The sequence below is a fragment of the Mastacembelus armatus genome, chromosome 12 (assembly GCF_900324485.2).
Source record: "Mastacembelus armatus chromosome 12, fMasArm1.2, whole genome shotgun sequence".
NCBI lineage: Eukaryota > Metazoa > Chordata > Actinopteri > Synbranchiformes > Mastacembelidae > Mastacembelus > Mastacembelus armatus.
In genome coordinates this window covers 13106024-13132134 of record NC_046644.1, presented here as the reverse complement: position 1 = coordinate 13132134, position 26111 = coordinate 13106024, and the positions used below count along the sequence as shown (strand labels likewise).

The following is a 26111-nucleotide window of genomic DNA, read 5'->3' as shown; positions in this document are numbered from 1 at the left end:
GGGCAAATTGAGTGAAAAATTACCCTTGGTGGATGAAAACATCCTGAACAGCACATGAGGGTTAAGCAATAATATGAGGAGGGATGTGGATGATGCAACGTGAAGATAGAAGATGGTGGATTAGGAGACTCAAAACCAGGTTTCCTACAGGACTCAATCTGACTGATGGAGGATCTCTTACATCCCAAGATCTGAGGGCTAAAATAACAACCAAAAATTAATATATAGACAGATAAGATATGTGGAATAAAATAACCCTTCTCTTCTCATTCTTTTTTCCTTCCTCTTTTATTCTTTATTTTATTCCGTTCTTATCTGGTTTTAGAGCATTTACCACATGGAAAAGCCATCGGAAGCCACAAGCACTTCTTCTTGGATTGATCTTAGGGGATAATGATTTTATATCATATTACAGCACTTTAATTATTAACAAAATAAATTATTATTCTTAATTATTCTATATTTATGAATTGCATGGTTTGCCTTTTAACATATTTTAAATGTTCTTTCTTTACCTTGAGTGGCTTTCTTTTTATGCTGAATTGTTTGTATGCATGCCCAAAGCACTTATTAACCCCTTTTCCCCTTCAGTCACCAATAAGTGGCCCATGGATGACAGGAGAACTGCAGCCTCCATGTTGATTCTCCCTCCCTCCATCACAGACAACAACTTCTCCTTATTAAATTATTACCCTTATTAGTCCCACAACTGGGGAAATTGCATTACCACCCAAAGTACACACACACACCGTGAACACGCAAACGGAGCAGTGGGCAGCCATTGCTGCGGGACCAAGGGAGCAGCTGCCACCCCCCCAACCTGCTTCCCCTCCCATCCATAACCGTAACCGTAACCGTAACCCTGACTAATAGCCCTCCCTGACCCTGACCTCTACCCCACTTTAACTTCCTACCCTACCCCATCCTACTGTCTGCCCCACCCCCATCCCATCCCAACTTATATTCAAGTAGGGAGTGGGGTGACAGTGGGCGGAACCCTTAATGCCAGTGCATATATATATATATATATATGCACATATGACACCTAAATCCATCTGTTCCTTGAAGTAACCACTCATGTCGTATGATATCTGACCCGTCCTCCACCAGACCCTGGCCACCGTTTCCTACTCCCGGAGCTTGGACTTTAAAGTGTAGTCACACGTTGCGGATCCTCTCGGTCCTCACCGACTGGCGAACAGAAAAACGTGTATTGCGTGAAAGAGAAAAACAGGATCAAGTAAGCGCTAATTGGTTGTGTGTGTTTTTATGTTTCTGTTTTAGGTTTACAAGCCAGTGCCGAAGATTTATTTTTGTACCTGTCTCTGTGGGACCAATTAACGTCGTGTCGCCAGGATTGTCAGCAGTTGTAACGTTAATGTAGAGCTGCACCAATATCCCCTAGAAATATGCAAATTAACTAGACAACACTATGTTTGCGTTGTTGTGTTTGTGGTCTATTTACAAAATGAATGTTTTTTAACCTAGTTACTGAATGTTTTTTAACCTAACTAGTTACTGAATGTTTTTTAACCTAGTTACTGAATGTTTTTTAACCTAACTAGTTACTGAATGTTTTTTAACCTAGTTACTGAATGTTTTTTAACCTAACTAGTTACTGAATGTTTTTTAACCTAGTTACTGAATGTTTTTAACCTAACTAGTTACTGAATGTTTTTTAACCTAGTTACTGAATGTTTTTTAACCTAACTAGTTACTGAATGTTTTTTAATCTAGTTACTGAATGTTTTTTAACCTAACTAGTTACTGAATGTTTTTTAACTTAACTAGTTACTGAATGTTTTTTAACCCTAGTTACTGTGGTTACACTTTTATACCACATCACATCTCCTCGTGCACCTGTCACATACAGGTGGTGACAGTTAACTGTATAAAATGCTTATGTTTTATTGTTCATCAGTTAATGGGTTAAATAATTGCTGTCTGGCCTTGTCCTTCAGATGTTCTTTTTAAAACAAACAAAGCTGTTAATTTTAAACCATGGGCATTGGTTCTTGTCATTCATTTGCTAACGTTAGTGAATTTTTAGGTAACTGTTACATTAAAGTTTGATCCAGTAAGTTTGGTTTTATTCTTTATATATTGACATAGACTGCTTCTTTCTTGAGTTGAAAAGAATTTGCATAGTTTCTTAAAAAGAGGCGTGGTGAATTGTTAGGTACTATCATTAGGCACAACTGAAAATTAATTTTGTTTTCAAGCCAAGTTTGACTACAAACAAATAAAGCTTTGAGTTTTCATGACAAAGTCTTAAGTCACCTTCATTTTGTCTGCCCATAATACTTTTGCATAGCCCTATTCAGGTATTTCTCTTGGTGTTCTTTTGTGAGAGGCGGCCGGGTTTGTACCCTTTTCTCTTCAGAAAGTACACTGAAGCTGGTACCATGAGGTGTACACCTCATAGTACCAGCTTCAGTGTACTTTTCCCATAGTCTCCGTTGCTCTGAACTGTTAACTCTAGGTACTTAAAGTCCTCCAAAGTCTACACTCTAAAACAGCTGCACCTAAGGTCTACCTAGTTATGCAAACACTTTAGGTTTGATATTGCTGGAGGGTGTTTGAACTACACTTTTAGGTATACTTAAGTTAGTAACATTCTGTCCCCAGCCAGGCTGTAAAAATTGGTGTAACAGACTGTTGCTGTCTCTTCTCTGCTGACACTACACAGCTTGGACGATCTTCATCATGTCTAAAGGTACAGTGGTGCTGGCCTACAGCGGTGGACTGGACACGTCCTGTATTCTGGTTTGGTTGAAGGAACAGGGCTACGATGTCATCACGTTTTTGGTAAGGTCTGGGGATCACTGTGTGTGATGTTAGCACTGGTGGGTTTACATTGCTGGATTTTCTTCTTGCCCTGGGGCAGGTCAGAACTGCATAGCAGGCAGATTTTCGGACTAGCTTTACATTCAGTTTTGTGGGTGGATGGGTGATTGGCCATAGTTAACTGCTGTGGTATGTGGCATGCAGCTCACCAATTCTTTTTGGGTGTGGGGAGCAGATGAAGAAAGAAAAGCAGGCACTAATCCGATGCATAATTGGCTCTTCATGATGAAACTACACAATGTGATTGCACTGTGTGCTTGTGTCAACTTGTCAAAAAAAATTGCATCAGCAAACAGGCAGAAAGGCGTAATTGAGCTGAAATAAGCCTGTATGTGCAGAGTAGGAGGGTTCCAAGTAATGGTGCGCTCAGACAACCTTATAAAGTTAGGAAGTAAATGTTTATGGTTGGTTTTAGCTGTGAGGAGGTTTTTACATCTACTCATCAGACATAATTTGAATTATAAGATGGAGGATTGTCAGAATGAAAATGTTTTATTTAGGGAGACCTAGCCAAGACAGCAGCATACCAAGCTACAGACACAACAATTCAACATTAAATACACATAAAATACAAAAACAATTACAACATTATATGAAGGCATTTGGAAGAGTCCACAATACAGCTCCTCATTTTGTCTTGTGAATGGAAAACAGGCTTGCTTTTGCAAATTAAAGGTGTCTTTCTAGGCTAACATTGGGCAGGATGAAGATTTTGAAGCTGCTCGGAAAAAGGCGGAAAGTCTTGGTGCAAAGAAGGTGAGAGACGGAATAATACTTGACTTTACTATTGATTTGTTTGACAAACATTTGACTAATAACAGAGCTACATTAGAATTTACTTTGTGCGGGAAAACGACACACCAACATCTAGACAGAAATGTAGGTTTAAAACATTAATAGTTTTGTTTTTGGCCATGTTTTGCTATTTGGTATCAGCTGTTACAGAAATAACTGACCAAGACCTTTCTTGCCTAGTTATTCAGATTGGCTGAACAGCCAGTTATCTATTCAGTTATGAATCAAAGCCTTAACACAAAACTCTTTTGTGTCCTGACCTTCATTCCGGTGTAGGTTTTTATTGAAGACCTCCGTGCAGAGTTTGTGGAGAACTTCATTTGGCCCGCAGCTCAGGCCAATGCTGTCTATGAAGATCGGTACCTGCTAGGCACCGCAATCGCACGGCCCTGCATCGCCCGCCGTCAGGTTGAAATTGCACGCAAGGAGGGTGCCCAGTTTGTCTCCCATGGTGCCACAGGAAAGGTAAACCAGACATAGTATGAAAAGATTATACTCTGACGGAGGAGAATGACCACAAATCAGAAATAAGAACTTGAACTTTCATGACATGGCTTCGACATATTCGGTAATTGTATTTTTCTGTTTTCCTAAATATTTGAATAAACGTTATTGATGCTTTTAGTTTTATTGTAGAGCTGATACAGAAAAGGCAAATGCAAAACTAACATCCCCATAGCTATATTGGAATTGAGCCCTAAACGTTGTGGTTCAGTGCTTGATCCACCAGAAGACCTCGACTGATCTGTTTCTGGACACGTTGGTTACTGTCAGTCTGGGCTTTAGAGTTTATGCCATCTGTTTTCAGGGTTAAACATGAACTTTTTTAACAAAACTGCAGTATTATGCCAGAAGTCTGTCCTCCCTCGATCCATCTTCTTCCTGTTTTACTTTTATTTAGTCACCAATTCATTGAAAGGAAATGGAGATTACCTTTGAATGTGAAAGAGATGTTTTATACACTGCACAAATCATCAGTTTCACATAGCGTGCTCTCTTATAGATTTGTGTATCATTTAAAGTTTAATTGAAAGTGACTGATATGAGAAGATATAAGATAATCTTGTTTTGTTTCTTTAATATACTGTTTATGATCAATAACCTCTACACATATTTTTCTTTGTATTATTTGTGCTGTAAATTTAGGGAACCCAGACTGTGTCATTACAGTGTCAGCTGAAATGCAATGTCCATATTTTGCCTGTAGATGGAGGTAAACACCACACCATAAAGTTCCAATACAGGCCTAAAGTGATACCAGCACCAGCTGTTTCAGTCAATTTATTTTCACAAGGATAATGAAGACAAAGACAGTGCACTCTACAGGAAAATGTTTAAGAAAAAGAAGCACATGCAGGGTGTGATTGTAGCATCTCAGCTTAAACAACACTGTGCACACTATAAATCACTGACACACCTCACATCGGATACATCAACTATTGACTTCAACTGTGTTTTTCAGGGCAATGACCAGATACGTTTTGAGCTCACCTGCTATGCCCTCTACCCTGAGGTTAAGGTGAGATTGATGTCTGACTGTGATGTTTAACTCAGAATCTGAAATGAAATGATGCTGGTATAGAAGGGACGGTCTGCTCACTCTCTGTTTGTACTTTTTAGATCATTGCACCGTGGAGGATCCCTGAGTTCTACAGCCGCTTCCATGGGAGGACCGGCCTGATGGAGTATGCGCAGGTAACTGCATCCGCCGATTAATGATCCATAAAATGTACATGAAGTTCAGTTAGCCGACACCCAGTTATTATAATAATTATGATCTGTCGCAGCATATCTATAGAAAAAAATGAATCAATTACATGATATCAGAAGCATCCAGAAATATCCACCCACGCTATTTCTACCTTACTTTATAGTCTTTGTTCCCACATACTGAATGCTCTCTTATATTTATTATGTAAATTATAGAAATTATATAAATATATGTATTCCTATATATAGTTGTATTTGATTTTTATTTGTAGTTTGCCTTTCTCTGTCTTTATGTCTTTCACTCTTTCTTGTATCTTTATCAAGGTTCTCGTCCTGCTGTAATTCCTAATGTCCCCCAGAAAATAAAATAATTTCCATATATGCTAACAGCAGCTCAAATAATAAAAACAAAACAAATAAAAAACAACAAAGGACTCACTACCCCATGTGTAAAAAATGTAGTTGCATACAGTGATGAATGATACTTAATACATGTCTAACTTCGTACTGTGCTTTGTTTTCAGCCACACACACATTCTGTGGCAGTTTGTTCTCGTGGTCCCATTGCATCGATACAAATGTTTACCACTAGAGGGTGGTCATGATGTTTCAGTCAGCACCTCTCTCTTTCTGGCTTGTGGAGAACTTCAGAAATTGCACAGTTTTCAAACACAGAATTGTTGAATTGTTGACATCATGTAGAAACTGATGTTTTGGTTAACAATGGTTTGCTTGGTTCCTTCCTTCACAACTCATATGTATAGCTCTGGGTTAAAGTCTGTACTGTAACCTGCAGGTGTGTAATTCAACAACTGATTTTTTTTTTTTTTTTGTCAAATTGTAGAAACATGGCATCCCTGTGCCTACCACTCCTCGGGCACCCTGGAGCATGGACTCTAACCTCATGCATATAAGGTGAGTGTGACTGATGTGGTGCACCTTCTTTACAATATTTTTCTGTCTTATTTTTTCAAAAAGATGCTAACTGTTTTATATTTTTATACAGCTATGAGTCTGGCATCCTTGAGAATCCCAAGGTAAGACCAGCTCCAAAGCATGTCTGTCTCCTTCTTCTTCTTCTTTTCCTTTTGGCTGCTCCCTTCAGGGGTCGCCACAGCGTCCGCCACCATTCAACCCTATCCTCTGTATCCTCCTCACCCACACCAACTATCCTCACAAACATCTGGACAGTCTGTGTCATCTTCCGATCACTGGCTGTTAAATTAAACAGCACAGTCAGAGACAGAATGATACAGAGCTCTTTAAAATTGGCTCAGTGAAAAAGCTTGTTCTTTCCTCATGTACCCACATCATCTCCACAACAGCTGACAGAAATGTCATTGCATGCTTTTCATACAGTTAAAATGCACCATCCATTTTGAATGACTGTAAAAATAACATGGTAGTTATACTGTCCCCTCCTCTGACCCAAGTTAGACCCACCAGAGACAAACTCGAATCACTCTTCCCACAGTGCCATGGGTGAGACAGTTTGATCTTTGTTGGGGTCAGAGGTCAAAGCAGTACATACGGTGACCCTCTATGCTCCCATCCCCTGATTGCTGTGTCTGTGTCTCTGTCTCTCCTCACCCCGGGTCCTCGCCAGGCCCTGGGAAGAGCCTGGGACACACAGACACTGACTTGTCGTCAGCAACGCTTCGACTAATTCCCGATTTCATGGGAGCCGGGGAGGGGGGAAGGGTTAGGGCGTTGCGCCCAGCTGGGGCCTCCTGAGTTCCAGCCCAAACTCCTCGGGACCTCATTGTTCCACTTGTTGCGCCGCCGCGGGCTGCGACGTGGGAGGGGAGCCATTTCATCGTGACACCGTGACACCAAAATGTCACCAGTAACAGTAAAGTACAAAGACAGTGCGCCAGACAGATGAGTCCCCAATGGACGGGGTGTCACAGGGAGGCGAGAGGTGCCGCACTGTTGGAGTGGAGATATAGGGCAGGGCCACTGTAACTCACAGACCTCTATCTCCTTTACCCTCTTTCTCTGTCCCTTTCCCACCCTACCTCTTTAGTGACCGCCCTGTGAAGAAATGTTTTGAAAACAATAAAATGAACCAGCTCAATAGCATAGCGATGTATGATAACAGTGCTGTGTAACTGGTTCCATTCAGGGGTTTTGTGTTGGACCACTTACTCCAATATTGAATCAATTAATGGCATCAAATACAATGAAATATTTATAGTGCTGGGATCCAACGAGGCATAAGGATTTGAATACATTACCCTGGGCAATGAAATGATATTTTAAACTTTGAGTTTTAAATTTTGAGTTTCACAGCAACAAAATCCCAATATCAAAGTGTAATTTGAAGATTAACCAGTCAATTAGTGGCTACTCAAAATGGGATAGTAAATTTCATTTGCATTGAATTCTAAAAATAACCAATAAAACAACAACACCCACTCACACGAAAATCAGATTCTGATCTACCTAGAAGATCATCTGAAAGAGGTCATTTTGTTCTAAGTAGCTCCTCTCTGTGTCAACCCCTTTCTCTCCTCCAGTTACAGCCCTAAAGGGTCAGAGTGGACCCACAACTATTCAGACCCCCCCCCCCCCCCCCCCCCCCCCCCCCCAGCACCCTCTACCTGTGGTACAATGGCCCCTCTCAGCTCAGCACAGTCAGATTAGGAAATGTCCAAATGGTCGCTCATATGTTCACCTGTAGATAAGAGTCAGCAGAGTTCAGGTTACTCTATGATTAATGCTATATCCTTCCTGATGACCCATGATGCCAGTAGCACAATGGCCTGGTGACTTTTTTTTACTCACCTCCATCTGGTGGCGTTAACCTAGTGTATGTGAAGACATGTACCCTGGTTAATTTCATCTGGCTATTATCTTTTCTCTGCTGTTCGTGGGTTCATATCAAATCAAATCCCATATTACATTGTGTTTTTGTTGGAGTAATATGAGGTAATGTATATTGTCACTACAATGTTAAATTCACTTCAAACTAGGATTTGAACTATGCCATTATTAATCAGGAAGTTTTAAGAGTCCCTACACTGTCCTGTTTCCTCACTGTCCCCTTTCTCTTCACCCCTCTACACACAGTCAGCCCACCCTGAGGCTGCCTGACACTTGTCCTGAGTCATTAAAACATCACCTCAGTCTTAATTATAGCCTCTGTCAGTGTACTTCCCCGGGCCCACTCTGTTCTTTGATCAGCGAATTGATGGGCCGCTGCTCATGTTGACCAGGAGTAAAGGAGCGTAACGCCAAGCCTGTCCTCACCTTAGAGGAAATGAAAACTTGTTTTCTGCTGGTCGCATGGCTGGCAGGAAAGATGGATAGATAGCAGACTGCCTGTGGGGGCAGGAAGTGGGCTTGTAGTTAAGTATGTATGTGAACATGTGCTTTGAAGCAAACAGGTCAGCTTTGTCATGTGTCATCACTGCTCTTAGGTCTGATTGGCCTGACCTGTAACACTTCGTGGGTGCTCTTTGTGTCCAGCTCACCATCACTGTAGCTTTGCTTCAATGTGGAAATGCCTCTTGTCCTCAGTAAATGTAGAGGAGAGGCAAACATTAACCAAAACATTCTGGGTGTTAAGCATATAAATATCTGTCCTGCACATCATATGTACATTGTTTTATTCTGGTCTCAATTTGCCGTGTTTGCATTTTAAAGAGAAGGACAGACTTGAAACATGGTGATTTAAGCCTCATTTCCAGCCCATTGCACCACAGATGTTTTTACCGTCCTTTTCTCGTCTATCTCCCTCTCAACTCTCCCTTGCCTTCCTCCCTTCTCTCCCTCATGCCACCTCTGTGTCTTTTGGCCCTGTTAGCTTCGATTGAAAATCAATGAGGCAACTAATATGTGGAAAGATAGAAATTTACTTGCTTTAAGTTCATGCGTCAGCCTTCTTCTTTGCTGTATGGACCATGTTTAGCACAACAATATGGCAGAAGCAAAGACTGCCAAAGGAGCTGCTCAGTGCTACATGATGGTGCGCTTCACGCCCCATTTCCCACCAATACCCCCCTTTCCCTCCCGCCTTCTCTATCTCTACCTTTTCCTCTCTTTCAGGGCCATGGCTTTGGGACAGGTCCACCTGCAGGGGGTTTGAATTGAAATGCATTGCTCTCTTGCTCACTGGAAACAAGCCTATTCCCCTTACTTTTTCGTTTTTCTTTGTATCCACCAGTCTGAGATGTTTGAGCTCACATTGATAGAGTATATATGTATTACTCAGCCAGAGCCATGAATTTGTATAAATTTAAAAAGTTTATTTTAATTGGTCAAATTGAAATCTGGTTCTGGTGGAACTGTTCCTTTATTTTTTATAATGCAGCTCTGTTCTTTTCTTGGTTTACAAGCTATAACAGCACTCACAAAGGGCAGAGACATATTATTTAAAAAAATAGATAAACTCTGGGAGTAATATTGAATCAACATATTTATTTCTCCAAATCTAGAACAAAAAGTAATACTGAAATCTGAAATAAGAAAAAAATCTGGAGCTGCTTATCTAATTAATGCAAAACATATAAAAAAAAAAACCAAAAAGGTGAAGGTTTTCCCACAAGGAATGAACTTACCACCAGACAATACTGGTACAGGTTATGTGTGATGTACTGTTTTATTTGACAGCCATTTGTTTACTGGCATATAACACACTGCAGAAACTATAGACTTTCTCATTCTCCAGTATTTAAAATTCAGTCCATCTTTCTGCCCTGAAAGAGTATGCATCAAAAAGCTTTTTAGAGTAGACATTTCGCCCCTCTCCTGTTCTCATTTGGCATCTTTCAGGCAACTGAGGCAGAAAATAAAGGAGAGGGAGACGGGCGCCTTCCCAGTCAATTTTGGTGTTTAGTTAAAAGGAAGGAAAGTGATTGCGCTGCTCGTTCTCTCCTCACTGACAGGCGGCAAGCGGATTCCGATTAGTTATTGTATGATGATTTAGTGTCTGGTAAAGCTTTCCATTTAAATGCACCCAGTAGTTATTTTGCATAGTCCCCCTGCAATTTGCCTCAGCTCAGGAGACATTGGCCACCGTCTTGTCCTAATGCTGTGTAATTGTTGGAGGGGCACATTGCTGGGCGGACATGTCAGACCGCCTCGCTCTTTTAGGTCCTTACCATGACTTACTGAAATCGCTCCCGGCGTCCACCAACTGGAAAAACGACAAATGTCTGTCACCCAGGACAGCTTCAGTGGACTTAGGGTGTGGAGGCTTTGAGGCTTTGTTGTGTGCTACCCATTTAGCAAAATTCTTCATTTGAAAATAAAGTAGCAGAGAAATGTCACTCAGAAAATCAAGACTGGAAAACAGAAAGATTCCACAAAGTGGAGCACAGGGAGACAAGAGCCCCAGGCACATGATGGAATCAGCAGATCAGAATATTATTGAGACCATACTGTTGGTCAAATAGTTTCTGTCATAGTATCAGGTGTGTTTTGACTCAAGTGTTCACTATTCGCAAGTCATTTCTTTCTTTTGCCCTTTCCCACTCTCCTTCTCATTGCATCCCACTTTTCCCTGCCTTCCCTGTGGTGAAGGTCCATGCACAGAAAATGAATCCAAATAGAGGACAAAAATGGACCATTGATTCTTTTTTTTTTTTGTCTTCATTCCTGATGTCATTTCGCCTTTTTCACGCATCATCCTCTCTTTTCTTCTATCCACCATGTCGTGATCTGTCCGTTATCACCTCACACAATACTCACACATTTACTGTTCTTTGATGAGGTCTCAGAAGGTCCATGTTATTCATTAAAGGGATAATGTGTGTGAAATAGAGAAAGTGACTCTGTGTGTGTGTGTGTGTGTGTGTGTGTGTGTGTGTGTGTTTTTTTTTCCTTTCAGAACCATGCTCCGGCTGACCTGTACCTGATGACCAAGAACCCAGAAGATTCTCCTAATGACCCTGATGTACTGGAGATAGAGTTCAGCCATGGTTTGTGCTTGCAACATATGTCACCTATTGATTTCTCAGTCAATCTGCATTTGTTTTTAACCTTTGCAACCTCTAAAAACTAATCACTGCAGATCCTGCAAAAACCTTGTGAAAATGTCTGCCCTGTAATTGTGAACTGTAATTTTCATCGGCCTACTTAAATTAGAAAACTTGAAAATGAAGAATTTTAATTGGTGCATTTGAGCCTTAGTTATATGAATTCAAACTAAATTTGCATTTTTATTTGTCTCCACTTCTGATTACTGAAATTTGCCACTCATCAAAGCAGTTTAAGACATTTTGTTGTATACAATTCACATACACTCCGAAAGTTTGCATGATTTGTATTGAATGATATCATTTCAGAACTGCTGTAATGCATCAGTAAGAACTGGTGCCTTCCGTCAGCATCTACTCCAGTCTATACCTCTTTATGTTACTTAACATTGATACTTATAGCTCCAGGGTTACAGCTCTATGTTGACCTGGCTACACTTTATCACCACCCCTGACCACCCAGACTTATCCTTAAACCCTCACAGCATTACTTGGTCCAGAACTGCCATGTTTGGCCTGAGGGCACACACACACACAGGCCGGAAGCATTAAGTCCAGCTAATAGACCAAGCCCTGAGGGGGCCAGAGAAACACTCATTAGATATGTTGCCATGAGGGCTGGGCTGAATAGTGGAAAGTGTTACATGTTTGTGCAAAGAGAAAATGGCAAGAAACATCCAAGCCTGGGGCAAATGGCACAGATCTCCCTTCATCTCTGGTCACTAGTGGTGGTTAAAGAGCAGAAACATTAATCACCTGAAAGACACTAGCGCCTCTGATTGAACAGGCTCAGAGACAGCTTTATGAGCAGTGATTGTAATTTAACTCAGACGGCTGGAAAATGTGATGGATATATTTGACATCATTAAAGCGGAAACACAAGGGTGTTGTTTAAAAGTGCAGATTAGAATGCCATTTAATAGCCAACATGTATCTACCTTGAGTTCAGATCACTTTACCAGTTTCCAAAAGAATTTTTTTACAAAACATTATAAACTGGAGATGAGATATGCCTTTGTGAAACAGTGACACAGTAGTAAAGCCTAGTCTGGTTTCGCGGGTTCTTTGCAGCCCTGTGCTCTGTTTTCACACAGATTCTCTGTGCCTTTATTGAGCACCGTATGACAAAAGCTGTTTTAGTTGTCCACACAAAGGCCCGAGCCTACTCCTCCCTCTGAGCACAAGATCAGCACAAGAATGTTTCATTTCATTCTCCCTCCCACCTTTTCATCCCTGCCTTTCTCACCAAAGTTTTCTCACTGATTAAAAAAGAATATATAACGACAGGAACCTTTCCCCCCCTGTCAAACAGTTCATTCCCCATTCCTCTCCCTTCTTTAAGAAAAAAAAAATCATTGCTCCTTCCTTTCATGCCAAAGAAGTGTAGAGGAAAAAGAGACAGAGAGGAAAAATGTAAAGCAGTAATTTTTCCTACAACTGTGTCTGCACTCCTATTGTCTGCACTGTTAGGCTGGGAAAACTCAAGAAAAGGATCACTGGAAGAAAAAGACCCTTCTGTAAATTATAGATCCAGTATGATGGAGTGAGTGAAAAAGAGACGAAAGACCAGCCCCTAGACTCCTACATTCAGACACTCTCTTAATTTTTTTGAACTTTTAATCTAATTATCAGGTTTTTGGGAGGGGGTGTGGTTTCAGTACTGTTTCTTCTTCTACGGGCGCCCCCAGGATTGCCCCAATATGAGAATGGGTCATCAACGAAGACCTTGTCTAAAAAAATGTGTCTAGTCCTTCACATGTCATTCCTATCAGGGCTTTATAAACACTGGCTCAAAGGGGACAAGTGGTACTCTTCTCTTCAAAGCTCCTTGAGTGATAACTGCAAGAATGCTTAAACATGTATAGGACTGAGTGCTGGATGGATAGAGAGAGTGAATATCAGCAGACTTTTTTTTCCTGTCCACAAATGATTACATTCCCTTCTCAAAACACAGGCGCACACACACACACACACACACACACTCCTTTTCACCCATATCTCCATTTTCTCGCCTCCACCTTTGGCCCATGTTGGTCATTGAAGGCCATGAATAAGCAGGTCCATGACAGTGATTGATGTGCACTTGGTTTAAGTGGATCTGGGGAGGAAGTGCGTGGAGTGAACGTGGGTGTCTTTTAAAGAAAAGCTCCATGTGTGTTGGAGACATGGGCTGGTAATAGGAAGATAAGGTGATGAATCTGTAACTGGTTTCGTCTCCTGCACATGCGCATGAACATGCAAACACTCAGTGGCGCAAAAAATCTCAGCACTAAAGAGAGTATGGGTAACAAAGCTGCGTGTGTAATTGAATTAGGTAACGGCCTGCCCACAATTTCACAGCTTTCAAATGAGCAGGGCCTTTGAATTTATTAGCCTTTCTCATCACCTCCTTTTTAAATGGTTTTCACGTTTAGCTGACGGCTATTGATTTCAGTGACTGAGCTAATGAGCACTTGGCAAAAGATTTTATTAACTCTTTTTTAGTTATTTGAAATGAATTTCTCCATCAGTTTTTAAAAACAATTTTTAAAACTGTTGATTAACCAGGCTGTATAAGCATTTGCTCATTATTCTTTCTGTTTATTCTGATTATTCTCTTTTGTTTTTTTCTCTTTTTAGCAGTTGGACTATTGTAAAATTTGTATTGCATGCCATTACATCCTGTTGATCTAGTATCGAATGATGCTACAAAATTCTAGCAGGTGCAGTTTTTTTTAACTGTAAACATTCAAAATGCTGAAATTTCGCATTGCAGTTTTAAATGATTTATTTATGTAATATTAGATATATCTTTTTGTATATATTTTTCATCTTTTTATATATATCTTTGGCAACCGTAGAGGCAGTGAAGAACTAGAAACAATGAAAAACGTTATTGTGAGGAACCGAAAGGGAGCAAAAACACTTTGTTCGATTTTGCTGTTAATTCTCATAACACAGAAATCAACCTGCTGTGTTGTATTAATTGTCCTTTTTCCTGAGACATATTTAAGTCTTCGTGTGTGTCTTTCCTGCATTGCTTTAATTGAAAAGTTCAAACATATGAACAGCACAGATAACCCATTAGGTTTCAGTAAAGTAATGTAATAGATGATGGCTGTGTAAGTAATGTTAGGTTTCTTGTAACACTATGTTATTTGTTTGTGTGACTAATTTGTAGAATAGCAGTATGAATGAAGAGATACAATTACAACTTTCCTCCCTTTAGAAAATGATTTTTATCAAAATCACATCCTTTTTAATCCACATTAATTGGTGTTTTTCTTTGTGAATCTCAAATATATAAATACATCATAGAGTTTGACATTGCTTTATTTTGACCCAAGCACAATTTATATGTTAAAAATTCAAAATCAGCAGTAGAGTTTATTTTTGTTGTTTTTATGTTGATATTATTCAAGATCTTTTTCCTTTTAGGAGTGCCTGTGAAGGTGACCAATGTGAAGGAAGGCAAATCCAAGGACTCGCCACTGGACATCTTCTCATACCTCAATGAGATTGGGTACATATATATCTTTGTGCTGCACATTAATCTCACTAAAACAGTTCCCAGAGGTACAACAATAGCTAAGTTGACCACCTGTAAAACAATGTGTGCTGGTCTGATATCAAATCCTGCCAAAGTCTCTCCTCTTATGTCTGCTTCTTTATTAAAAGAAACTTATCTATGTCTCCCTGTCTTTCTGTCAGAGGAAAGCATGGTGTGGGCCGGACTGACATTGTAGAGAACCGTGCTATTGGAATGAAGTCCCGAGGTAGGGGATTAAAAAATATATATATATATTTGTTTGTATCTCTCTCTCAGACAGACACCTTTGCTTTTTATGCCAGATTAGTCTGACAGGCTGCACAAAAATTGCACAAAATATGAAATATGCTGTAAATACAGTGAGCGGCATTTTTGCACTTACTCTGAAATAGGTCTCAGTATTTTAATTTTACATCTATTCAAAAGCTTTACTTTTCGGTGTCCGGGGCTTTCATGCAATTTGCAGTTATTTTACATGAGTGCTTTAAGTGTCACACTTGCTATTCTGCTTCCATAAAAGTGTCTTGGAAGGCAAACGTAACTTTCCTCAAAGGAAATGTTTTCCACTGGGTCACCTGGGCTCATACACACTGTTACTTCCATTAATGGAACTTACTTCCATTTACCTTTGCATGCACACACACACACAGAAATACAGAAAATACACACACTGTAGACAACAAAACAGCACACGGTTCACTGGTTATACCCAAATACTCAATCACATATGTGCACGTGGAGTGGCACAGGGATGTTTTTGTTTCTTTATCTTTGGTATTTATAAGAAACTTGAAAAGCACCTTTGTTAGGTTACTACATGTGTTACTGCTGCAACTATGGAGAGTGAGCTGTCCTGGCACACACACACACACGCACACACACACAAACTTCTCTTCCCCCACGACAACTGTATGCTATGATTGGCAAATTGACTGGCCAACAGATTGTGGCTGTGGCGCAACTTGGCAGGTAGAAATTGGAAAATGGGAAGCCCACTTTTCTCTCCCCTCGGCTGAACAAAAGATCAAAGCTTTTTCCTTCACTGAAGCAATAGGAAGAGGTGGAGCACACGGTGCCCAAGTGGTTGAATAACTACCACTGAGTGTACATGTTGGTCCTGTCTGGAGTGGCAGTCGTGTTAGCACAATATATGATGGGAGGGATTGAATGGGGACATGTCATACTTATTTGTGTAGGGTCATATTTATTTGTGAGAGGTCAGGGAGGTGGAGACAATTGAAATGGTTTGTCAAGCATTTTGTCACTCTGCTACAAAACATTCAATAGCTTGTGCGCCAGACTAACACTTCCTACCTGTCACGGTGCTGTCAGACCTCTAACCTGTGCACTGATGATGGTTTTAGCCGAGGTGCACCTATCAGAGACGATCGGAAATGGCTGCCTCAAGTCCAGATCCTGCTGCTGTCAGACTGTGACTGTGGCACTAAAAATAATACAGCCATTTTCATTGTATTTACTTGCTTCATGGAATAGATTTTTTTTTTTTATCATTTCTATCCATCTTGAGATATTTATCTGAGTTTATTTACATGTATTGCCTGTTTAAAGCAGGGCTAACACTTTGCCCAAAGGGTCAGAAGGATCAGCTCAGGAGGAATTCATTCCTGAAGTGAAACCCATCAGGCCTGCAGCGTGGTTAGCGTACCTGTATAAAAGATTAAAGCCTTAAAAAAAACCACAGGGGGAGTCGTCTCTTTAAGCTTAACTAAACTGCCACTGCTGGAGATTACCCAGAGTGCTTCATTGTTTGCTCTTCTCTGCTAAGCTAGCTCTGTTTTGGAGTACTTAAGTCAAGTTGTGTTGGAGGGCAGTTTCAACTTTATTTATCTGATAGAGCCAGTGGAAATGTTCCTACGTGCCCTCTGTGGCCCTGGATCACTAAAAAGCCACAAGCCATACTGGCTCAGGTGGCAGCCTTTTTAAGCTTTAGACAATTAGCAGCTCTATTTTTGGCCACCAGCGTAAAGTGAGGGCTTCTCCATTTTCAGACCAGTGCTGGAGTTATTTGGAGTCGTACAGATTAAATAACCCTCATTTGTTAAATCTCAGAAAAGAGTTTGGGAGTCAGAGGAGCACCGTGCAGGTTGTGAAATTTGGCAGGCTAGTGTTGGCTATACTAGAGTATCTGCTTAGCAGCATAACAAACATTTTTTTTAAAAAGTGTGACTGTCATTCATATTGACAGATGATGTGAAGAAGCAGGTATTGGATGGGGAACGACATTCAGTTTTTCAAAATTCTAAGTCTCGAAAAAATAGATGTCATTGATCATACTCCTACTTACATTGTTGCATTTTCCCTGCCCTCTATTTGTTGTAGCTGACATTTGAGTGACAGCTTCATTTCTTCTGTCATCTACATCATTTTTTCTCCCCTCAACCCCCCCACCACCACCGTCCAGAGGGGGTAAATTGCAGGGTAGGCAGATCTCTGGTCCAGGCTCCCGGCTGGTAGGTTCCTCCTACCCTGTCATTTAGCCTGGACAGGCTCATCCATGTTTTGTGAGCAGTGTGAAGGCCTGTCTGTCAGACTGCTGATGGCTAAAAGAGATGTTTGCTTGTAGTTAGTTCAGATGAACGGGGCTTGTAGTTAGTCTCTCAGGAATGGCCAAGGATGACAATAATATATAAATACATATGATAACAGTGCCACAGGTTCTGATGAAATGAAAGGACATTTTGTAGGAAACCTTATATACTAGTTGTATTATTTTTTATATATTTGTATTTTCATCATTTATCTAAAAAAATATCCGTTTTTAGAGTTTGTTGATTATATATATATATATTATATATTAAATATATGAGAAACAACATTATACAGGCTGGTAAAAGTGTATTTATAACAGAGGTATTTTGTGTTGTTTTCAAATATCAGGGATTTATGAAACCCCAGGAACCACCATCCTGTTAAGTGCCCATTTAGACATTGAGACCTTTACCATGGACAAAGAGGTACGGCAGATCAAACGGGGACTGGATATCAAGTTCGCTGAATTTGTCTACAATGGTAAGTCTCTAAAACCTAATTTGATTGTTTATTTTTTTCCTGTAAAATATGTTGATTTTCAGTCGATTTCACTCTAACTTATTACTTTAGTCATGACATATTTCAACTAGGCATGACATAAATTATTATTTTGAGGACATGGTAGGCTACCCAGGTTTCTGAGTTTGCTTAACTGTATTATTCTTCTTTGCACTGTTTAAAATGAGTGCAAAATTGTATAGGGGATCACTGCTAATTGTTCTGGAAGAGAGAAGTGAACATGCATACATATGTTCTGCATGTTTTCGTGTGTGTGTGTGTGTGTGTGTGTGTATGTGTGTGTGCAAGCTTTTCTTGGCTCAGGTGTCTTAATCCTCCCTTCTGCTCAGTCTTCAGTCCCCTGCACCTTCATCCACATAATAGGATCAGTGCCATTAGAGACTGACTACCAGGGCCACTCCAGTTATACCCTCCAGAGACAGAAAACACACACACACACACTCACACACACACACACAGAGAAAGGTGCTACCTTCAGAAGCAGGACAGAGATTAAACCCATTGTGGATTTAAATCATTAATAACTCTGTAGATAGGTAGCAGATGGCTGTCAGTTAGGTTTATGTTAACATTCCACCTGTCTGTTTTGTATCAGTGCTGCACTATTTATGTAAACAATCTTTCACAAGAGAAAATTGCAGCAATTAGTGCAGTATAGACAGATAATGCAGTACTGATGCAGCCAGCATTGGTGCAAAGTAAACAGCTGCAGTCATACTAGTGGACGCTTAATTTTGTAGCCGATTAAAAGAGATTGAATCTATGTAAAATTGTAAGAATGGCGTGGTGTGTTTGCCAAAAAAATTTCCATTACTCAAGCACAGAAGAAAGAAGAAGAAAGAAATTTCAAAACAGATCTGGTAACACAGGAAATATATTTTTTATTACTTTTTTTTTTTTTTACTTAATTAAATGGACCAAATATTGATGATGAATTGATAATGAAATGATCATTTGTCCAAATCCAAATTGTCCCCAATCACCATGATATAGATACTCTTGCAGTGACATATAGACAGAACCAACACAGACACTTATACAAAATCTAATTGACTGCAAATTGAAACGGCCTGTCATGTTCTACCCCTCATGCCAGTTCTGAGGTAACAAAAGCAATGAAGGACTATGTCTTTGAACATGGCCAGATGATGAGGTGCAGGTCAGCTGCTGATGAGAGGAGGACCCCTGCTGAGTGGGGCGTGCCTGACCTCTGAACACATCCCTCACCCATCTGTCTCTGAGACTGTTGGGCCAGGTCAGAGAAATGGGTGAAAAGAAGGGGCTTTATGATCTTCACCTGGAACAGAGATGAGACCAAAGGGTCATATCTCACAAGGATCCCTGTAGACTCTGCTGTTAATGGAGGATTTGCAAAGGAGATCTTCAATTTTTCACTTGTTCAATCCCATATGTTGTGCTTTGTCATTGCCCAATTATTAACCTTTATATTAATAAATGTAGATATATAGAGATACAAATGTGAATAACAATTTTTCATTGGCCATTCAGGTGACAACACACCAGTTAAAGCTTTTATAGTGGTTGTCTTAAAATAAAAACAGTAGAACCTAAAACCTTTTAGACTAACCTTAACAGCCATACATGTTAGAAATTGTACGTAATATCTTCTTGTTTCTTCACTCGCCACAGGTTTCTGGTACAGTCCAGAGTGTGAGTTCTTGCGACACTGCATAGCCATGTCCCAGGTGAATGTGGAGGGTAAGGTTCAGCTGTCCATCTTCAAGGGTCAGGTCTACATCCTTGGACGAGAGTCGCCCAAGTCGCTTTACAACGAAGAGTTGGTTAGGTAAGGTTAGAGTGTGTGGGTGTGCTTGTAAAACAGAAGTAGCCAGTGTCAGTGAATGAAAACGTGCTTGTTCTTATTTGACAGCTGTGTTTGGCTGCTCTGGGCACAGTTCAGCTATTCCACATGTTCACGACTCATTCTGTTGTCAGGTCAGCTTGCCCAAGTTCTCTTATGACCTCCACATCAACATACTAAACCGACTCTGACTCACAAAGACATCAAGAGAAGTGTCAAGCTCAGTTCCTGGAGGGCAGCCCCCAACCCTGTTGCACCCCCATGGCCTCTTGGCCGTGGTAACAGTGGGTTTGTTCAGGAGACTGACCCCTCATGCCCTCTGGGCAGGCTCAGCAGTGACCAAAGTAAAACCCCATATGCCTCTCCGTCTCCACTTCAGTCATGCACACTTCAGTTGTACCCTAGAGTCAGAGAACTAATGGTGTTTTCAGCCAGAGGAGAGAGGTGATTTCACTCAGCTTTTAGGAGGAAAGTAGCAGGGTGTCATGCTAGTTAAGCAGGTCAGAAAGACACAGACAAGGAAACATGCCTCACACAGTCAGCCATTCAGTTCCTTTGACTGGTTTGGCAAGCAAAAAAGCCATGAAAAAAATCAATACTGTGAGTGTATGTTGTGTCCTGTTAGAGAGAGAGAGATAAGTGGAGATTATTCTTGACTGACTATTCATTCAGCCCTTTAACCCATATTATATTAGCTTGTTTGTCTCACTTTTGTGAGTATTGTGCTTTCCATAAAGTATTTAATAACCGCCTGAGTGACTCTCAACATCAATTACAACTCATTGATCCTTCAAACTGCTTCTAAGAAACTGACAGTTAAAAGCCTGTGTCCTCATGTCAACACTTCACCTTACCATTGCTTGGCTCGAACAACATCATTGTGACAGATGCAATGTTGCAGCATCACAAAGTCCTCGGGGCCACAGACAGATGGGCCCAGTGGTTCCCCATAAAGGAGCTCATTACAAACAAAACCCATCACACATCAGCATCTCAGATGCTGGCAGACACAACGACACAAAACTTTACACCGATGCTGTGATTGGTTGAAGTACGTTTTTTCAGATAACCTCTGGTACTGACTGTTGGAGTACTAATGTAACTTTTTTATTTACGTTTTTTGAGGCCAGTATATTTAAAAATAATAACATGCTGTAACAATATATAATCAGTTGTTTGTTTCGTAGAAAAACGGGTTATTTTACTTTTTTATTGATTTATAGTTATTTTACATTAAATGATCTTTATGAATGAGTACAATAAGACTACAGATCATTCAGAATTGCTGCAATTTACTACATTACATTTCTTGTTCACTTCTGCAAACATACTCTGATGTGAATATACTATGGCTGATAGGCCAAAACTGACAGATATTGTATCAGCCTTGTTAATAAATCGTTTAAACTGTAGTGATACAGTGCCATAATCATATACATATAGCTGACAGCTGTATACCTGGAAGTTACAGTGTCTGTCTCACACACACACACACACACACACTCACACACACACACACTCACACACACATATGCATTTATTTGCCTCTGCATGAAAACCTGAGAGAATCGCACATACACACAGAGCAGATTAGGAATGAAACCCCCACTGACATCCTGTTGGCTCTCCACGGGCAACAGTAAACGGCGTCATTAACATGCTGGTAATACAGCCCGTCACCGCACCCATCTGAGAGAGAAATGTCACCCTCCTCGCTGTCCGCTGGCTCTGCGCTCAATTAGACTGCAGGGTTTCTTAAAGCAATACACAAAATATCACATGCTTGCACACACACACACACACACACACACTTTGCTGTAATTCTTTGAAGGTACTCACACTCATAATGGTGTTCAGGTGCCGAGTAGGGAGCCTTGTATTGAGAGTTGATGATTTAGTTGTCGGTCTTTCTTTTTATAGTGTTTATCCTATCATTTGTTGGCAATTTCCTCTTTTGCTAAGTGCTTTTGAAGAATGAGTGCACATTGGGTGTTGGGGTGTCGCAAGGAGGAGAGGACTCAGTGAGGGAGTGTATTAAGCACTGCAGGTAGAAACTGCTGTAATTACACAGCACACGGACAGTCTTTGTGAGACACTTGCACGTACCAAGAAGAGTTGACTGCAACAAGCAGCCTAAACAAAATAGAACAGGCAGCCGAATTTATAGATTTACTACATTTTTTAGAAGAAGAGAATAAACTTGAAGACAGAAATACCAGATTGCAAAATCATCCCGACACTTAGCTCACAGTTGATATGATGGGATTGTTTTAAAATCGGTTATGTGTATCTTTGTGTACTTGTGTACACACGTCTGTTTTCATTCTCCTGTATTGATTCTCCGTTATTCAGGACAAACAAAGCTAAAGAAGAGGATTCAGAGGAAAATCAATCTGAGCACTGTTTCAAAAGAGCAGATTATCAGCGATCCAGTAGCTGATGAGGCTCAATTTCTCTTATGTTTACTGCGGTGACACCAAATATTTCAGAAGATGGGACTTTGTTGACCTCTCTCCTCTTTCTTTATTCTTTTTCTCACTCCAGCATGGACGTTCTGGGAGACTACGACCCATGTGATGCCTCTGGATTCATCAGGATCAGCGCTGTCAGGTTTGCACACATTGCGATTTATTAAGTCCAAACCGTAGGAATAAATGAAGGCATTAGTCCAGACTGTCTGTGAACATGGATTGTCAGTATCTCCATCATACATACACATTAACACTTCTTTGTTCTCCTCTGCAGGTTAAGGGAACACCACCGTTTGCAGGGTTACCACGGTGCCAAGCAGTAACTGTTGCTGTACTGTAAACCTCTTCACCTTCTCTGAATCTGTAGTAGGTTTAGCCTTATTTTGTGATGTCAGTAATATTAACACCGTGGCATCTTACACACTAGCAAACACTCCAGATTCCTACTGTAACACACAGTTTCTTAGGCGGTGAGGAGCAAAATAAAAAATTCATAAGTGTAACCATTTACCAAATGTTTCAATTTGGTAAACAGATCATCAATAAATGTGTAGAGAATGAGCATTTTAATAATGTGTATTGCTTTTTATTTATTTCCTCAATTTATTAACATCAGTAGACAACATCTCCAAATTAAATATTTAGTAGTTATTTGTTTATAGACAAACTGTTCTTTTATGAATTTATCGCAGAAAATAAGTAATATTGGCATTAGTTTGTTTGCAGACACTATAGTGATGTACATCAGTCTTCTGTTAGTGATTAATAGTTCATGTCTTTGGCAGATAGTCTATTTAGTAATGCCTGCCTGTTTAACTTATGTGGCTGTACAGTCACTGCCCCGTGAAGTTTTTCGGGCCAGTGAGGACACTATCATATTTACAATATGCAGATGAAGCATTGCAGGAGTTTGGCACTGATGAAAGTGAAAATGGTGGCTCACTGATAGGCACTAGAGCAGAAGTGATGAGGCCATTTTTGAGCTCAAATGGCACAAGTCAGGTGGAAGGAAAACCAATTGACCACATAGTATATTTCACTGCTCAGCATGGGGTCCCCACACATTGATGAAAGAGTTTTGTGTGTGATTCATTGTTACTTTTCTTGGCAAATAAGTACTATTGATGTTGATGAGCATGGTGTGTGTTATTGCCTTTGGATGAAAAAAAATTCTAATATGAAAAGATGTGGGAAGATAATGTAGCAAAGGCATTTATGCATTCAATTTCAATAAGCTTAGATACTAAATGCATGAATTGCATGTTTATAAGTCAAAAAAATGCAAAAGTCAATTTACATGGCATCTTCAAAAATTACTGCAAACGAGTTCTTCTGATCATATATAGTAGTTCCCAGCATGGCCTTCAGGAAATACAGGTTGACCTGTTAGTCATTATATCACATTTTTACATTAATTGTACAAAAAAGAAAAGCTAAACAAGTGTTTTGGTTTTACAAGGAATAATAGAGGGACTATTTATTCAGAAAAAAAAACACAGGCCAGGTTTACATTTGGAGAAATCTAACATTAAAGGTCAGGGGAAGGGGCCTGTGTTTTTTAACCTTCTGCTTCTAGTTCTTATGCTAAGCTAATAGACTCATGGTTTTTGGTTCACGTTTTACACACAGATGTGAGAGAGGTACAGCTCTGGTCCTTTAATCTTAGCAAGAAAGTAAACAAGCATATTTCATAAAATGTCAATCCATTTAATTCACAATCAATTAAGTGTCATGCTGTGAGAGCCACCAGATCCTCTGCAGGGAATCTAAACAATATGAGGCCATTTTTCTCTGCGGTGCAAACTGTGCTCATAAAAGTCACATAGTCAGAGATGAATGTTACAACAATTTACGTGGTTTTTCTAGTAGTAAGATTAAGTCAAAACTTAACAGTGAGTTCTGGAGACATTCCTTATGATTGCTTAATCGCTGGTCTTTTCTTTAAATACTATTACAGAGTTTAAGGCGTCAACCACAGCAGCAGCATAAAGAACGAGGATGTGTTTGTCCTTTGTATTTTTCAGAAAGATCCATATTATATCACAGTCAGACACAGCAGCTGTTGCTGTGCGTACCTCTCCCCAGTCCCCACCACTGAAAAGTGTCAGTCCTGCATTGAAGTGCTGGTTACGGTGTGGGCCTCATGGTGAAGTCCACAGGCACAGTAGACCCCCCGCCAGGTCTAATGGGCAATGAGGTATCCTCGGACCCTTTCAGTCCAGCAAGAGCCCCTCAGCCCCCGCTCAATTACACTGCAGGCGTCTCAGTCTTTGCCTGGTCAATTACCAGCCAGCCCCTGCATTTACTGTCGTGAACACACAGGTTGCAAGATAATCAGTGTCCAAAATTGCCTGGTTAGAATGAAGGGATGGATAGAGAAGTATTCAGATTAGTCAGTCAAGCTGAAGGGGAGGTAGGAGGGATGGGGACAGCTATCAATCTCAATCTGGCTTCAGCAGTTAGAGGGGGAGGATTGCGGTGACCTTTCAACTTTAATTCTAGAAAGATATGATCCTGGGAAATTTTTGGTAGTGAGAAAGCTGTTCTTTACCATATGAGTTTTATGAGCTTTGTGTTTTAGGAATATGATGGTTTCTGCCTGCGACCTCCACTTTTGGCTCAGTTTTACTGAAACTCTTACGTCACTAATCAACTGCCCAAGCTGTACGTGTGTGTGTGCACACCTGAACACAAATCCGCTTACCCACACATCTACCATGTCTCATATTCCTTCCACCTCCCTCCTACCTGTCTACCCAGTCAGCCAGGTATGAAAACTGGCTGACACCTGACCAAGGGAATTAATCATCCTTGACCCTGGACCAATTACCCCTCATTACCCACTCTGTGTCTCCCTTTCAGGGGAGAGCGCTGTAACAATAGCATGACATGAAAGGAAGCGGCATCACAGGACCAAGTCCTAATGGACACTCCAGTGCGACCATGTCTCCTCAAGAGTCCAGGTCGACTCACCTTCAAGCCCTTGTCACTCTCCAACAGCATGCATACAAAGGAGGCTATTGTTTAGGATCAGAGTCCATGAACTCTTGAAATGAAGTGCAGAAGGCCTGCTGGCAATGAGAGGGGTGCCACTGAAATGGATGATTCATGATTCATAAGAACAAGAAACTATAGAATCAGTGTTTCCATGCAGCAGCAGTAATATTCTTTTATAGTGGAAAAGGAAATCACTGAACAAAATACAACAGGAATGTCTTCCATTTATTCATCTGAATATTTGCTGGTCATTCAATCTTCATCTACCTGTTGGTGTGTAGAGGGCTCCCGTGCTCACTGACCTTTCCTTTTAAAACACAATAAGGCAGGAACAATGACCATGGAGGGTTAATTACCACCAATTAGAGGCCGTAGTGACTCTCCCTCACTATGGGTTGTGTGTAACCCAAGACCAAGGAACCGTATGGCGACTCTTTTGTAATATCCATCCTGCTGTCTCTGACCCTCACCGGGAACTGAGCCTTGCCTTTAACTTGCCTCCAGGTACCAGATTGGATCCTCCAAAGATTTCTTTTTTGGTAGTGAGAAAGCTGTTCTTTACCATATGAGTTTTATGAGCTTTGTGTTTTAGGAATATGATGGTTTCTGCCTGCAACCTCCACTTTTGGCTCAGTTTTATTGTTTTATTGTTACAGTTTTATTGAAACTCTAACGTCACTAATCAACTGCCCAAGCTGTACGTGTGTGTGTGCACACATGAACACAAAGCTGCTTACCCACACATCTACCATGTCTCATATTCCTTCCACCTCCCTCCTACCTGTCTACCCAGTCAGCCAGGTATGAAAACTGGCTGACACCTGACCAAGGGAATTAATCATCCTTGACCCTGGACCAATTACCCCTCATTATCCACTACTTAAACTTGT

At 40.6% G+C, this 26111-nt stretch overlaps 1 protein-coding gene across 1 annotated transcript; it reads left to right on the top strand.

Annotated features, from left to right (window-relative positions):
• The first annotated feature begins 969 nt into the window (after positions 1–969).
• Positions 970–22794, top strand: ass1 (argininosuccinate synthase 1). The gene is made up of 15 exons (XM_026296585.2): positions 970–1240; positions 2690–2808; positions 3535–3603; positions 3919–4107; positions 5105–5161; positions 5263–5337; positions 6197–6267; positions 6359–6389; positions 11186–11276; positions 14751–14835; positions 15024–15088; positions 17761–17892; positions 19582–19738; positions 22298–22363; positions 22499–22794. Exons 2-15 carry the CDS (start codon positions 2707–2709, stop codon positions 22545–22547), a joined length of 1239 nt encoding a protein of 412 aa, XP_026152370.1. The 5' UTR covers positions 970–1240; positions 2690–2706; the 3' UTR covers positions 22548–22794.
• The last annotated feature ends 3317 nt before the right edge of the window (positions 22795–26111 follow it).

Bases quoted from the DNA above. Each gene is read 5' to 3' on its own strand.
- ass1 (XM_026296585.2), top strand. From the start codon at position 2,707: ATGTCTAAAGGTACAGTGGTGCTGGCCTACAGCGGTGGACTGGACACG. The intron at 2,809-3,534 runs GTAAGGTCTGGG...GTGTCTTTCTAG, and splicing joins ACGATGTCATCACGTTTTTG to GCTAACATTGGGCAGGATGA. The intron at 3,604-3,918 runs GTGAGAGACGGA...ATTCCGGTGTAG, and splicing joins AAAGTCTTGGTGCAAAGAAG to GTTTTTATTGAAGACCTCCG.